The sequence below is a fragment of the Trichomonascus vanleenenianus genome (genome assembly GCF_965637985.1).
Source record: "Trichomonascus vanleenenianus strain CLIB 3782 genome assembly, contig: TRVA0_015S, whole genome shotgun sequence".
In the NCBI taxonomy this organism is placed as follows: domain Eukaryota; kingdom Fungi; phylum Ascomycota; class Dipodascomycetes; order Dipodascales; family Trichomonascaceae; genus Blastobotrys; species Blastobotrys vanleenenianus.
In genome coordinates, this window is record NW_027481872.1 from 269,194 (window position 1) to 284,070 (window position 14,877).

The 14,877-nt window shown below is 50.5% G+C and overlaps 7 protein-coding genes across 7 annotated transcripts; 3 read left to right on the forward strand and 4 right to left on the reverse strand.

The window, feature by feature from the left end:
- Positions 1-50: 50 nt before the first annotated feature.
- On the reverse strand, positions 51-1,418 carry TRVA0_015S02476 (uncharacterized protein; the record flags this gene model as incomplete). Its single annotated transcript, XM_076684448.1, has 1 exon — positions 51-1,418. The coding sequence occupies one exon, from the start codon at positions 1,416-1,418 to the stop codon at positions 51-53; it is 1,368 nt and encodes a 455-aa protein (XP_076541416.1).
- Positions 1,419-1,893: 475 nt separating this feature from the next.
- TRVA0_015S02498 (uncharacterized protein) lies at positions 1,894-2,424 on the forward strand (the record flags this gene model as incomplete). The annotated part of the gene is made up of 1 exon (XM_076684449.1): positions 1,894-2,424. One exon carries the CDS (start codon positions 1,894-1,896, stop codon positions 2,422-2,424), a length of 531 nt encoding a protein of 176 aa, XP_076541417.1.
- A 366-nt stretch (positions 2,425-2,790) lies between these two features.
- Positions 2,791-4,029, reverse strand: TRVA0_015S02520 (putative alanine--tRNA ligase; the record flags this gene model as incomplete). Its single annotated transcript, XM_076684450.1, has 1 exon — positions 2,791-4,029. The coding sequence occupies one exon, from the start codon at positions 4,027-4,029 to the stop codon at positions 2,791-2,793; it is 1,239 nt and encodes a 412-aa protein (XP_076541418.1).
- A 734-nt stretch (positions 4,030-4,763) lies between these two features.
- Positions 4,764-6,339, forward strand: THI20 (hydroxymethylpyrimidine/phosphomethylpyrimidine kinase Thi20p; the record flags this gene model as incomplete). Its single annotated transcript, XM_076684451.1, has 2 exons — positions 4,764-4,791; positions 4,841-6,339. The coding sequence occupies 2 exons, from the start codon at positions 4,764-4,766 to the stop codon at positions 6,337-6,339; spliced, it is 1,527 nt and encodes a 508-aa protein (XP_076541419.1).
- Positions 6,340-7,330: 991 nt separating this feature from the next.
- On the forward strand, positions 7,331-11,906 carry SNT1 (Snt1p; the record flags this gene model as incomplete). The annotated part of the gene is made up of 2 exons (XM_076684452.1): positions 7,331-7,429; positions 7,488-11,906. The coding sequence occupies 2 exons, from the start codon at positions 7,331-7,333 to the stop codon at positions 11,904-11,906; spliced, it is 4,518 nt and encodes a 1,505-aa protein (XP_076541420.1).
- A 158-nt stretch (positions 11,907-12,064) lies between these two features.
- Positions 12,065-12,654, reverse strand: ARC18 (Arc18p; the record flags this gene model as incomplete). The annotated part of the gene is made up of 2 exons (XM_076684453.1): positions 12,065-12,586; positions 12,649-12,654. The coding sequence occupies 2 exons, from the start codon at positions 12,652-12,654 to the stop codon at positions 12,065-12,067; spliced, it is 528 nt and encodes a 175-aa protein (XP_076541421.1).
- A 759-nt stretch (positions 12,655-13,413) lies between these two features.
- TRVA0_015S02608 (uncharacterized protein) lies at positions 13,414-14,190 on the reverse strand (the record flags this gene model as incomplete). The annotated part of the gene is made up of 1 exon (XM_076684454.1): positions 13,414-14,190. One exon carries the CDS (start codon positions 14,188-14,190, stop codon positions 13,414-13,416), a length of 777 nt encoding a protein of 258 aa, XP_076541422.1.
- Positions 14,191-14,877: the final 687 nt, after the last annotated feature.

Genomic DNA, 14,877 nt, shown 5'->3' on the forward strand with positions numbered 1-14,877 from the left:
ATATTCAAAGGGACCAAGTTCGGCTCCCGGAATTCCAAAAGGAGGTGGCTTTAAAAAGGACGATCGTCCTTCGTTCTCATCCAGGAATCGATTTTGCCGGCCTGGATAGCCACCGGAGTCGAGTCCCACCAATTCGTTGACGAGGCAAAGCGACTGAGTCGCGACATAACCAATAACGCAACCACAATGCCCAAAATTGCGTACGCGTTCCATCGCGCAACAAACGCATAGTCCTCCTGGAGCGGGCCGCCCTGAGTATAATGAGCGAGCATGCGCCGCTGTTTTTGTAATGCAAGATGTAGAGACTGCAAGGCGTTGGCAGTCTCTGGAGATGACGATGCAGATGCTATGCTAGTATCGGCCATGACCCTGGCCTGCTTGATTTCCTGTAACAGCCGGTCTCGTTCTTCCGTGGCCTGCTTGGCAAAATTTTCCAATTCCTCCTTCTCCTTCTCTAACAATGTAACCTGCTCTGTCAATTCCTCAATTGTGCCCAGCAGCTTCTGGTCATTCTCGGGAGGCTGCACTTGGACCGGCTCAGGCTCAGGAGATATGGATTTTCTCCGCAGCTCCTGTTCCACATCATGTAAGCTCGTCTCAATTAGCCTCAGCTGCTCATCTTTTTCTTTCGTCAGCTGCTTGTGTTCCCGAAGCTCGCTCTTCGCCTTTGTAAGTTCGGTTGACATATCAACCCGCTCTTGCTCTAGCTGCGAGATTCGGGACTCAAAATATCGCAGCTGCTCTTCCTGTTCGCTCAACCTTCGCGCATCCCTCGGAGATCGCATACTTGTGTCACTACCAGCTGCGTTCTCTTTATCCTCGAAACCCATATCCCACGCCCACACTCCGCGCCTGCCTGCGGTTGTCACTGGTACTGCCTTGGCCTCTCCAATGATCTCTCCGGTGGCCTTGGCCCCGTCACCGGTGTTCCAGTCCAGCGTCTGCAGCGGAAACGGCGCCGCACGGCGCGCGGCTGCAGTGCGGCGCCGGGGAGCCACCGGAGTAGAACTTTCCATGGCGGTACCAATTGACCCGTCGAAGCTTGCCAGGGACAGCACTTCGTCTTTATCTTCTGGTGAACTGCCTTTTTCGTCGGTTTTAGGTGGGTTCTCGCCGATTTTAAGGAGCCCCTTATTTTCCAGGTCCTTCTTAAGCCACCCAAACAAATCGCCGAACTCTTCGCGGGAGATCGTCTCGACCTGCGCAGCAAACAGCTCGCATGTCTCTCGTGCTGCGTCGTTGACGAAGACTTCCCTCTGGATGTTCAGCTCTTCGGCTACGGAGCCAATGAGATCCAGGCACTGGGCCATTTTCACGCCCGTCCCGGATTCATCCAAGAATCTTAGCCATGACTTCTCGATCGCGTCCTCCACCTGGCCCGAGGTCACGGCCACTGGATCAAGCCTGTCTGTCGACATATGGGAGGGAAAGCCAACAGAGAGGGACTAACTCTATAACGGTATGGGCGAAAAATGGCGCTACTGTTTGGTTGGGGCTGTTGCAGGGCGCACGCTGCAGAATTTCGCGTCGCGTCACACTCAGACACCGGATCAAGGACTAAAAGCAACCCCTATATCTCCTTAGTGTGGTATAACAGGCGATATATAGGAGGTGGTCCATCGGCGTTTGGATACCAAGGCTATAGTTTCATCAGACTCAGGGGGTTGATTAATTAGCGTACTAACCCATACAGACGATACAGCCCTGAGCCCCTTTTTCGTCGGAACAGATGCCGGACCGTTTTATGTAAAACATTAATACATGCACCAAACGGGACAAAAATAAATACGACTTGTTATCACCTATCTTTTACCGAGGATCATTTTTTAGACATACTACTCTCGAAGGACAGGTGGAATGGATTAAAGCATGGAGACGTACACGCCGAAACGCATGAGGGTGGTGTCCGGAGGTAACTCTAGTCCTACGCCAATTCTCAAGAGGTCGTCCATAGATGTGGCTCCAGGGGTTCCAAGAAAGGGGCCCCTCATCGTCAAGAAGCGAGTAATGTCGCGGATAACAAATCTGGACCTACTCGACCAGCGGAGGCTGACATCATTTCCGCGAATCGGTGAGGCGAACAACATGTCGTTTGTAGAGGACTATTTCACTGAGGAGGAGTCTATTAAAGATACGGAGTCGATGAGATCAACCAAGGAGAGCTTGGATATTCCTGAGAAGAGGAGCGCTCAGCATACGTGTGGCAATTGTTCGAAGTTTCTGGTTATTGATGCGTGTTACAAGCGAGGAGACAATTCATTTCTCTGTATGAACTGTGCGGAAATCTGCCCTATTGCTGCGTCTACCATTATCAAGGCCCAAGGCCCCGAGGGCGTGTACTTTGTCTTGGAGAACAACAAGGAATGGTATTCGACTATTCGCAAGCGTCTCCGCTGGAGATGGCGAATCAAGGGCCTCATCTAACGGGGTCATTCCCCTGCTTAAACTAACCCCTTTTTTTAGCATTTCTTTTTCTTTTTGATTTATTTATTTTGGCATTCTTTTTATAATTGTACTAATTTTTAATAGACTAATGTATTAATCCTTCATTATAGCTGCAATTATGTTTACTTAAGGCTCTCTGACCCCTGAATGAACTCATTTGGCCACCAATCACAGTTTCCCAGCTATTTCGAGTTGCTCCGATAAGGCTGGTAGTTTATTAGGCTTTGAGTATCCTATTGGGCGCGATTGATAGTAGTGATTACTGGGAGATGTCATAAATAATAGCAGCGGTATAGGGAATACTACTACCAAAGGTACTAGATTGTAGGAAACTACTTGGTAAAGTTAATCCAACGACAATCCTCGGAGAAGGCTCTCTAGTGTCCCCTTCTCCCAGGAAACAACCTTGCCCTGCCACTTGCCCTTTCCGCCGCCCTTGACGTTTGGAACAGCAGTCTTGATGATCTCGGCGTACTTCTCAACCTCGTCGCCCGAGGCGATAATTGCACCACCCTGCTTGCCCTGGCCAGATACTAGCACAATGGTACCCATTCCCGGAGTCAGCTTCCCCAGTTCCTTCTCAATGGCCCGCAAGGAATCTGGCGAACCATCTGGCTTGTGCAGAGCAGCAAACTTATTCTTTTCTAGCTGCTCCTTGAGGTCTCGCGCCTCGTACCGAGCGAGCTGAGCAGTCAAGTTCTTCTCTCGAGTATTGAGCTCTCTCATCGACTGATTGAGCCTGTTGATCTTGGTCTCAATCTCCTCCATCTGGCACGACAGCAGGGCGCCTGCAGCCCGGAGCATTTCATTGGCCTCGGCGGCGAACTTGGTCACCCGGTCGCCAGCCATGAAGAAGAGCCGTGAGTTAGTCCCCCGCACAGGAGCGCTGTGCAGCAATGCAATGGCGCTAATCTCAGCGGTGTTAGACAGATGGGTGCCGCAGCACGGGTTCGAGTCCAACTCGCCAATGTGGATAACTCGGATGACCCCCTTGTCGGTGTCGTAGTCCTCGGGCGCCTTGTGCTCGATGGAATTGTCTTTCTCCACGCGGATGGCAATTGCCTCACGGATCTTGTCGTTGACTTCCTCCTGGACCTCGGCGACCTCCTCCTTGGTCAGCTTGCGTGGGAGTTCAATGTAGTTGAACTTGGCGCCGAGGTTCCACGACAGCGTGTCGAGGTTGCGCCTGTCCAGCACAGCCGACAGAAGGTGCTGCCCAGTGTGCTGCTGCATGTGATCCCACCGTCTGGCCCAGTCGACCTCGACGGTTACGGTCGCACCGACGGTGAACGGCTCTTCCGTGAAATGCACCGCGGTCAGCCCGTCTCGCTGGACGTTGGACACGGGTACTTTCCGCCCGTCCAAGGCAAGGGAGCCCGTGTCGTGAGGCTGGCCGCCTCCCTCGGGGAAAAGGACCGTGTCTTCGAGCTCCACTTCATAGTGGACCCCGGCTTTGCCTTCAATCTTGTGGCATCCGACGACCTTGGTGTCGAGGCTCCGGAGATAGGAGTTCCTCTGGCATGCCAGGAGGCCCACGACGGAGGAGATTCCAGTTCTTGCACTGTTCGATAGAACCGTAGCCATCTATTCGTCTATTAGTCTGTCTATTAGCCTGTCTACCTGCCTGGTAGTCTGTCGAGGGGGTAGTAATCGGAATTTGGCCAAGTCCGATAGGTTGAATTTTTCCCCCCCACAGCCTGCAGGGGGGCCGGTACTCGATCACGTATTATGAAGTAATCTACTATACAACTTAGGTTCCTCCGCAAAGCGGAACCAGGGGGGCTCAAGGGCTGGCTCTCGAATACTTTTTCTTCCCTGTATAATTGTGCCCCCCAAAACCCCCCCTGAAGGTCTGCGGAGGTATTAAGTCTACAGATCCTTCGAGAAGCGGAATCACGGAAGCTCGAGGGCTGGATTTCAAATGCATGAGATGAGAGGTACTTTGATCCCTCCAATGGCATCTGTTAAGTCTCGCAACTTCTTTCTCAACCCTTGGAGATCTACTCCCTACCAATTTCACAGAGAACACGATCGGACAACCTCAGGATCAAACCGTTAAAGGCTCGACGGACTGTACAGGACCAGCTGTAGTAGCCAGCTAGCAGCATAAGAGAGAGCGCGCACTTTAAGTTGAGTGAGATAACGTATAAAATTTGGTGAATTGGACATGCGAATCAAACGGCGATCGGCCCCGGGTGGACCTAATGGTAAAAGTACCCGACTAATAACGGACAGATAGGCCCCGAAGAGTTCGGTGAATTGAATATAAAGAGACCTGATAGGGCACATATACACGGAATTCCAGTGAATTTGATAAAATGGTGTCTAAGGTGCTGACTATTGCAGGTATGTGAAAAGTGAAGGAAATCAAGCCGGGCAAGGCTAACGGGAATAGGCTCGGACAGCTCTGGCGGGGCTGGAATTGAGGCAGATCTCAAGACTTTTACGGCTCACGGGTGCTACGGCATGACTTGTATTACTGGTCTGACTGCCCAGAACACACTGGGTGTCGACGCTATCTACCCAGTGTCCGACCCCAAGTTTATTGAAAAGTGCCTGGACGCCGTCTTTTCGGACGTGGGTGTCGACGCAGTGAAGACGGGCATGCTCTCATCGGGAGCAATCATTGAGGTTGTTGCTGATCGGCTTGCCAAGCATGTGCCAAAGCACATTGTCGTGGACCCCGTCATGGTCTCAACCTCGGGCGCCGAGCTCATCCCGAAGAATGCAATTGGTTCGTACATTGAGAAGCTCATTCCATTGGCGACCGTTATTACGCCCAATCTCGTCGAAGCGCAGTTTATTTTAGAGCAAATGATCGGCAAGTCCGGGGTGGAAGAGCCTAAGAACTTGGACGACATCAAGGCGATGGCCAGGCAATTGTACGACTTTAGCGGCGGAAAGACGGCGGTCCTGGTGAAAGGCGGCCACGGGGGCATGAATGACGAGTATGAGATTGTCGGAAGCGGCGCGACGAAGATTGCAGATGTGCTCGTGGACAACAACGGAGAGGTTCATGTATTTGAGAACAAGTTTTATACCTCGACGAGCACACACGGGACTGGGTGCACTTTGGCATCGGCCATTGCTTCTAATCTGGCCAACGGCGATTCTCTGCCATGTGCTGTCCAACATGGCCTCAGATACGTGCAGAACTCCATCTTTCATGCGTTCCCCATCGGCAAGGGCCATGGTCCTGTCAATCACTTCCACAACATGGAGGTGCGGCCGTTCCAGAAGGGCCACTTCCTTGACTACTTACTGTCCCACCCCAAAATTGCACCGCTGTGGGAGAAGTATGTCAATCATCCGTTCACCAAGAAGCTGGCGCGCAAGGACTTGCCCCAGAAGAGCTTTGTGCATTTCCTCAAGCAGGACTACATCTATCTGAAGCACTATTCGCGGGCACACGCGCTTGCCGGCTTCAAGGCAGACGACCTCGATACTATTGGCAAGGCCGCTGAGATCATCCAGCACATTAGGACGGAAATCAAGCTGCACATATCTTACTGTAAAGAGTTTGGAGTCACGATTGAGCAGCTGGAGTCTGCCGAGGAGGGCCAGGCGTGCTTCGCTTATTCGAGATATATCCTAGACATTGGTACGCGAGACGACTGGTTGGCGTTGCAGGTGGCCCTGTCGCCTTGCTTGTTTGGCTACCTCCAAGCTGCGCGGATTCTCAAGGAGGATCCTGAGTCCGTAGAGGAGAACAATCCGTACTGGCGATGGGTGGAGAACTATCTGGCGGAAGACTTCCAGGAGGCGTCAGCAGTCGGGCGACAGATACTCGAGAACCATTGTTCCAAAGCATCCTTAGAGAAGCTGGAGCAGCTGGTTGATATATTCGCTACTTCCACCAAGATGGAGTGTGGTTTCTGGGATGCCTGCCTTTAGCATAATCATGAGCGTTAATTTATATAACTGGTATCTTAAATAAATTGCCAGTGGTATTTACCCTGATGAATTGTAGTTATCAGGTGATTACATCTAAGGTCTCTTAGATATTTTTTCTCTATCGTATCAGGATTGTGCTCATAATTCTATGTCCATACGGTAGATGATGATTGGTAAAAGCTCAAGGAATTCAATCAGAGCTAGTGATACATCATTTCCTTCCCCCGCGCTATGATATTCCTTGCTCTTTACTCTTAAAACGTGGATGTATAGCTTTATTATCGTACCTAAAGTATCTTGCATATACATGTAAGTGGTACTACCAGTACCGGTACTACCGTAGAACGCTACATTGGTAGTACCGTCTAGTTCTTAATAATCCAAGTCTGGGTACCATGGTCCCAGTACAAGGCTAGCTACTCCTCAACTTCCATTATTTCGATTTGAAAAAATGTGTCGACAGGCATCGAAGGTGACTATTTAAAGTTCGCATGCCCTATTGTGTGAGATGCAAACTTAGTACCGGATAACCTTCCAAAGTAACTAATGGCCGGCTCACTATACAATAAGGCAGCCGCAAATACACGTAACTACGAGGAGACCCCTACAAAACTGTCCATTTATAGCTCGTAATTCTAATAACCGCATACAACCGCTTCTGTACGCGTGGTCGTGATGTGATGTTGGGGGTGATGGGAGGATCTGTCACTTGGTGATCCACGACATATCGCGATGTCCCAATTACAAACCCCTCCATCACCATCATAGCCAAATATTTTCCCCGTGAGGCTTGGAAAAGGGGTCATTTGATAAACTACAGCAGCAAAGAAAGCTCGTCCTATTGAACACCGCGAAGCGAAAGATTATTCGCATTTGTCTGCCTATATATACGACGGTGTTTGACGTTTTCGTTCACGAAGAGCGTGTTAAAATATATTGATGGATACGGGCTTACCAAGTAATTTTGCTGCCGAATGAATGGATATTTGGAATGAGACGCTTTGACGACAGAGATAGAGAGCGCGAGCGGCGCGAAAAAGAAGCCGCAGAGTACAAGCGCCGCAGAAACGAGCAACGCATGGAGTATCAGGTATGTAAATCATCACGACATTCTAGTGGTACACTTTACGGATTGGCTAACAGTATAGCACCGCGATAAGTCTCCTCACAGAAGAGAATATTATGGAAGACCGCCGCCGCGACATGCATACACGGAAAGCAACCCTTATGGTACGGGTCCGTCGCGGTTCGGGGAAAGGCCCCAGCCCCCGCCGCCGGGGAGGCGTCACTCGGGGCAGAACGCGCCCACGTCGCCCAAGGCCTCGTACCCCAAGTGGTCTTCGCGACCGCCCTATAAGGAGGAGCGGAGGCCCGGACACAAGGAAGACACCGAATACAAGATGCGCCGCGTGAGCAGCGGCGAGTGGGACCGCCGCGGACCGCCGCCGCCGCCGCACGATGAGCGGCGCAAATACTCTGGGCGACCGCCACCCCAAGGACCTCCTCCTCCCCCGGTGGGAGCATCCTCATCTGGGGGCGGTGGACCGAAGAATATGTGGGGCGATCGTCCGCAGAGTCGAGAGCGTGACAATTACGACTGGAGAGCAGAAGGCGTGGGTCCACCTGGTAGGGGCGGTGGTGGTGACTGGGACCACTGGGACAGGAGAGACCGGCCTCATCGCGAGCGGGAACGGGAGCGGCTGCTGCCATATTCTAGAGAAGAGAGCTATCGCCAGGGCCCGCCAATGCGCGATGACCGTTACGGTAATGCTCCTGTGCTTCCGCCATCACGATCCATGCCCGGATCGCGCAGAGAGTCCCATGTCGATCGCTATCCTCCGTCGATGCACCATCAGCAACAGGCTTCAACTTCCTCTTACCACCCACAACACCATACGCATGGCAATGGCCCGCCCCAACGCAGTGTGAGCAATGAGTTCCACTATGACACAAAGGGCGGACGCAACCGCAGCCGTAGCAGAGAAAAGAGCTTGCCTCCTTCTTCAACGAGACCGGCATCGCCCAAGGTTGAGGAGGACTTGTTCCCCCACCGTGTTCGCCAATTCCTGCCACAGGTAGAACGAGAACGGGCACAGAGCCCTTTGGCGAGCTCACCATCTCCGAGGCACAATAGGAGTCCAAAGGCTTCTATCCTGGGTTATCATGAAAAAGAGGTGAGGTATGATTCGGATTCAAGCACCAGAAGCTCGAAGGGCCGTATTGAGGAAGTCATTAAGGCTAGCCACGTACCAGAAGAAGGGCCAGAAATGCTCCCAGAAAAACCTATAGTCGATGTGAGGGCCCCTGACGTTTCCAGGCTTGAGGCCGAGACCCCAATTACCAAGCCGGAACCTGAGGCTGAGGTTTCTGGTAAACCTGAGCTAGAAAAAGAAGTGATTGAAAAGCCGACGGATAAGGAGGTTGATACAACTATGAACGAAGTTTTACCTGTAGTGGACGTCGGGAAGACAGCGGAGCAAGTGGCGGAACCGGTTAAGACCCCTGCCGAAGCTCTTGAGCCAGCTATCCCTGTTCCAGCTGAAGCTGTTGAGTCGGCTACTGTCGCTGTTGGGGTTGAAGCTCCAGTTGAAGATCTTGAGCCAGCCAAGGTTACCGCTAAAGTGATTGAGCCAGCAAAAATTCCCGTTGGAGTTTCACACGAGTCTCCAAAGGCTGCGGAAACTATTACCCCTATTGCAGATAAGGTTGAGGAAAAGCAAGAGCCTGTTGCGCATGATAATCAGACGAGTGTTCCCATAACCACTGATGTAAAGGAGGGTACAGAATTGGTTGCGGACGAAAGGGAGCAGATCACTGTTGAAGTACAGCAAAAGGAGTCTTCAATTGCCGAAAAGGAGCCCGCCGCTGGAAGTGAAGATATTGTCGAAGAAACTCTATCAATGACAAAGAGTCCGGGGCCAACTGAACCGCAGAAGATGCCTGAAATTGAGCGCCGTTCAATCGAACAGGAAAAGCAGCCTGAAATTGAAGCAATGGAGGTTGATAAGAAGGATGATAAGATTCTACCTCCAAGCGAGCCTGAACAACTACCAGTCGACAATGAATCTGACATTCCCATGGATGAGTTTAACGACGACGAAGAGACTGACATCGAGGAAGAGAAGGCTTCCCCCGCAGAAAAGTCTGAGGCGTCCTTGGAAATAAAGGAAGAAGTGCTACCTGAACAGTTTCCACTGAATAGAGTTGAGCAGGCGTTCTACCTTCTTTCTCGAAGTGCCAAAGAGGAATTGAGATCAAACCTCAGATACCTCAATAAGAATCCTGACTTGCACAAGACTGTTCGAGAGAACAAGGATTGGTTCGACAAAGGGGCCATGAAAAGCAAGCTCAAAGAATATGTGTTTGCCCGTGAAGGCGACCTTATTCGCGAAGCTCGAAGGCTGCGTAAGGAATACCTTACAAATAAATCCGAATGGCTCCTTTTCTGTCAGCAGAGTGACAGGGAGCTGGATGACCAACGACGATATGTCTTGGAGCAATTACAGCAACAGGATAAACAATCTGTGCCGAATGGAGAGCCAAAGCCAGAATCCAGGCGCTCCGCTCCTCATACTCCAGCTATCCCTCAGTCTGGCTTTAGTAAGGATGACGCGAGTCACGAACGAAGCTCGAGAAGGAGCCGAGTTCACGGTGATATGGTCCGAAGCGAAGCTGAGTTTATGGAGATCTTGGCTACACTGGAGCGAGAGAATGCGATGGACCCATCGGTTAGAGCCAAGCTCACCTCTGCCGTGGTTCCTGACATGATTATGGATCCTATTGAGCGGGAGAAGTTTAGATTCACCGACACAAATAATGCTGTGGCTGACAAGTCCATTCCGTATCAGCGACTTTTTACTGACGCGGTTGACAACTTTACCCCGGAGGAGCATGAGCGATTCTGCACCTACTTCGCTACGTATCCGAAGCAATTTGGAAAGATTGCCCAACTCATGGGTGGCCTGCGGACGTACAACGACTGTGTGTTGCACTATTACAACACTAAGAAGGACGTGGATTATAAAGCGTTGGTGCTCAGTAATAGGCGAAGGAGCCAGCGGCGTCGAAAGCGAACGACCAAGTCCGGGAAGGTTGTTGGAGAGGGCATTCTGCCTCAAGAAACCCCCATTCCTAATACCCCATTGCCCAAGGAAACTGAAGAAGGCGAAAAGACATCAGAGTCAGCATTGCCCACTTCGACGACTATCAACGAAGAGAATCCATTTGACACTTTGGCCTCCATTGCTGCTGCTGCCGCTGCTGAGAATGAGGCGGCCGCGGCTGCGGCTGCGGCTGCGGCGACAACGCCGAAGAAACGCTCTGGCCCTACTGAATATGATGTCGAGAAGCGTAAGAGTGAAGAAGCAGTCGAAGGCACTACGCGAAAGCGGTCGCGAACGGGGGCGAAATCGAGAGCGAAGAAAGAGAGGCAAAAGAGTGACGATGCAGTTGTTCCTCCAGTGCCACAAGTGCCACAAGCACCTCCAGCGCCTCCTGTGGCAGAACGGCCTGAGGTTCCGGTAGCGGTCGCTCCACCTCCTCCAGTTCCCGTGCCGACCGCGACAGCTCATAAAGTGTCCAGTTACTGGAGTCTTGCCGAGATTGGGGTGTTTGACCGATTGGTGCGCCAGTTTGGCACGAGGTTTGAGGAGTACACTCCTCATATTAAGACTAAAAGCCTCATTATGATTAAAAACTTCTTCAATAAGCACATCGAGGATAGAGGATACGGAGCACTTGCTCAAGAGACCGACGCGAGACTCCGAGAGATATCACCTACTCAATTCATTTCTAGAGAAGTGCGTCCGGAGCGATCGCCGCTTGGAGCCGAGTATGTAGTGCCTCCGAATGCCCAGGGTCCTCCAGCTGGCTACTTTCCACCGCGGTCAGGCGAGCCAATTGCCTCCTCTCCTCCAGTGGTCAGCATCCAGCAGACAGTGTACAAGCGGGAACCGACACCGCCGATTTACAGCCGTGGAGACAGCCGTCAAACCTCTCCGTTGTCTGCTTCGATTCATCAGCCAGTACTGCCTTCTATATCCAAGCTAGCTGATATCGCAGTTGCTTCTCCTCCAGCTCCACCGCTCGCACGGTTTGACTACTCGCAGGCCCCGCGCCCGGTGATTAGACCCCAGCGATCTTCAGCGATTAGCAGCATATTAAGCGGGGACACGGGTGAGCTTAAACGGGAGCCTGGCGAACGAAATATCCTTCCGCCATTGAGACATCAGACACCCCCGCCTCCACCAGGACAACAGCTGCCGACTCCAGGGTATGGGCCTACTCTGGGGAGCTTCAGCACCCCACCAGTAGCTGGTCGCCCCGCTGTCTACTCTTCTGGGTATCCTCAGCCCCCTCCGTCTCATTCTTCTCCAGCCTACGCACACCAGCAGCAACAGTCCGGTGGTCAGCAGCCGCCGGCCCAGTACCAGTCTCCGCAACCAATGCAGCAGAACCCTCTCCTGAGCAGGGGCACGTCCCCTCATTACAGCTATGGCTATTCCGAGTTCCAGAGCAGAGAGAGTAACGAACGAGGAGGTACGCGTTCTCAGTACCCTCCGCGATGATGAAAACGAACACCTAATGTTATTTAATGTCCACGCCTATGTATAATTTATTCCTGTAAATGTGTAATGATCATGATTGTTTAATTGTTACATGATTGATAATTTGGCACGCTAGTCAGTGGAAATCTTCCACGCAATAGAATACATAAATAAAGGACCTAGAGCTGCTTGTTCATGAACTTTCGTCGGGTGAATGCCAGCCAGTACTTGTTCGGCGCAGAGCTGTTCTCGGCGTAGATGCGCGCAATGAGACGGGCAGCCAGCTCCTGTCTAAACTGGGAGAGGTAACCTCGCAAGAAGTCAAGCTCATTGCGGTCCTTCGGAGGCATGTATAGCGAGTTCATCGGGAACATTGGGTCGCCGGGGACAGAGAATGGCGATACCGCCAGCGTGTTGAGAATCCGCATGGCCTCGTCGGCATTGGTTGTGGACTTCAATTGCGTCAGGCACTGCGACACAAACAGGATGCCATAGATAAGCGTTCGGTCGGCAGGTCCCTTGATTTCAAAGTTTCTGAAAAACGAATTGGCCCGGTAGAGGTCCAAAATTTCGTCAATAATGTCGTAGTCGTCGTTCGACGGGTATGCAGGGCCACGGTACTTGGTCCTCAATGGCAAAATGGCCATGTTGCCAACGAGGTGTGTATCCGCTGTACTCGCGAGGAAAGTAGAATGGTAGGCCTATGAAACCAAAAAGTCAGTTTTTATTCTTGAGACCATTTTAATTGGTTTATCTCACTTACCGGCATGTTAGTGTGACGATTCCACTTGGTGGTTCCGCCAGACGGGGAGGTGTCTTCGGAGAGGCGAAGCTCCCAACATTGTTAAGTTAAGCTGTCTAGTTACAAGCCGCATATGTGTGCGGTGAATGCTCAAAGTTGTTAACCCTTTTAGTTATCTCCTTTTTCATATTCCATCAGGTCGCTAACTCTATCATTTCTATTTGCTCAAATCTTCTCCAGAAGACCTGCTCCTGTGTCATGAGTAATTCCAATGGTTCTTTTCGCCATTGCGCAAAAATTCAGGGCCGTATTACCGGTACAGCACTGGTTAACCATTCCAAAATAATAATGATCTTGATTGAAGACCGTAACCTAAAGCAAAGCGGACCATTTCAAAACAGATTATTGTAAGGTAGGTGTGCTACCGACCGTTAATATTAGATCATTTACAAAGAGGAATTATTTTAATTTAAATAAAGCTAACTTATTACCATAGTGCATAGAGACTAAATTGATATACCCACAGCATTCTCGTCAAAAATCCTGTCAGGGATAATGTTGAAACTGGCCTTGAAGTCGATGATGCTTGCATAGGCGGGCCCGTTGTGGCTGCTGGAAAGAAATGCAGGTGGATGAGGTTGGTTTGCATACCGAATCAGTAATGCGACTGATCAGACCTGCTTTGGGTCCGCATAAGCACATGAATTTGTGCTAGGTGCTCACTGTTGATAACATTCGAAATGGATTTAGGGCGGACAAAAAAAAAATTAATTGCTACTCTGTCATTTATCGGCTACAATAGAGACAACATCTCCAATAATTGTGAACCTGAAAAGAATGGAGAGCCAGGATTATTGGCGCGCGTACGCCAGTGATAACTCTATAGAATGAGGCAGGCATTCCACCCTTCGAATTACGGCAACACGAGGTGTGGAAATACGCTGTGCTACGACTAAAAGGAAAGCTAAACCCCGCGAACCCGCTGGGTGAAAGCCTCCAGAACCTTACGACAATCGGTGCAGGTTTGGGCAAAATGGTGGAATGGATGGAGATTACCATTGGTGAGGAGAAGTTCAGGTATTGGCGCAAGCGCCCTCCATGGAAGAAGCCCAAACTCAAAAGCGCGGAACGCTTTAGGAAGAAGAACAGCGAACTGCGAAGAACCATCCGGGAGGAGATGGTCACTGAGTGAGAGGGTGCTTTTAGCAGCAATACTGTGAGGTAGGTTGCACATTTTTTCCCACTAAGAAGGCCAATCCTCTCTCGCATTTTATGAAAGCAGGCTCCCGTCACACTCTCAGCATGGCCGTGCAGTTGAGAACAGGATTTGGGGCGTTTAGAGCATACTTTTATAAAATCAACAACAACACACAGAGCTGGGAATGCTCGTGTGGGGAATTTGAAACGGTCGAACATATCCTGTTGCAGTGCGCTGACTACGAGGACCAGCGTGCGAAGTATTTCAATTCCTTGCCAGATCTCAGTCTTCGGACCCTGCTCAATACGAAGGAGGGCCTGATAGCGGTGGCTGATTTCTGGAACTCCATACCGCGCCAATCCCATTAGATGGATTCCCACATTGGGTGGCTGGCACAGGTCTTTTCCCCGGTATTTTGCGGGAGCGGTGTCATCTATGATGTTCCACCTGTTCTTGCTCTAGAAGAAAGGGTTTTCCCTCATGCCATTAGCGCTTCGGCGCTGAGGAAATCGGCCCCACCAAATGTTTTTTGATTTTCATTGATTTGTTATAATATGTTGAAATGTCTGCTTAGCGGACTAATATGTTGACGTACTATGTACTATATAAGCCTAACTTGGCGACACAGTCGCAACGGGCTCGAAATACAGACGATTCATTCATTCACGATTCATTCGTACCATCCAATAGAGCTATTAACGGTAACAGGTTAGCTGTAACTGTTAACATGAAACAATCCAAACAGTTGTCCTATCATATGCTTCGATTCATAGATTTGATTAATGTGTTGAAACGTCTGCGAAGCGGAAAACATGATGATGTAATATAAAAGCCTGATTAGGCCAGAAAAAGGCAGCGGGCACAAAATACAGAACTCATTCATACATAAAGCAGCAGGAAAAGCGCCATAAAACTGATTATTTCTATAATAATAATATATCTTGATTAGAGTCTAAGCTAACGCTAAGGAAGACTGTGTCTAAACATTTGGCTTCAACAGCCGACTCAATATAAACATTAAAATATAATCAATGGCAGAACATTAAGTAGCC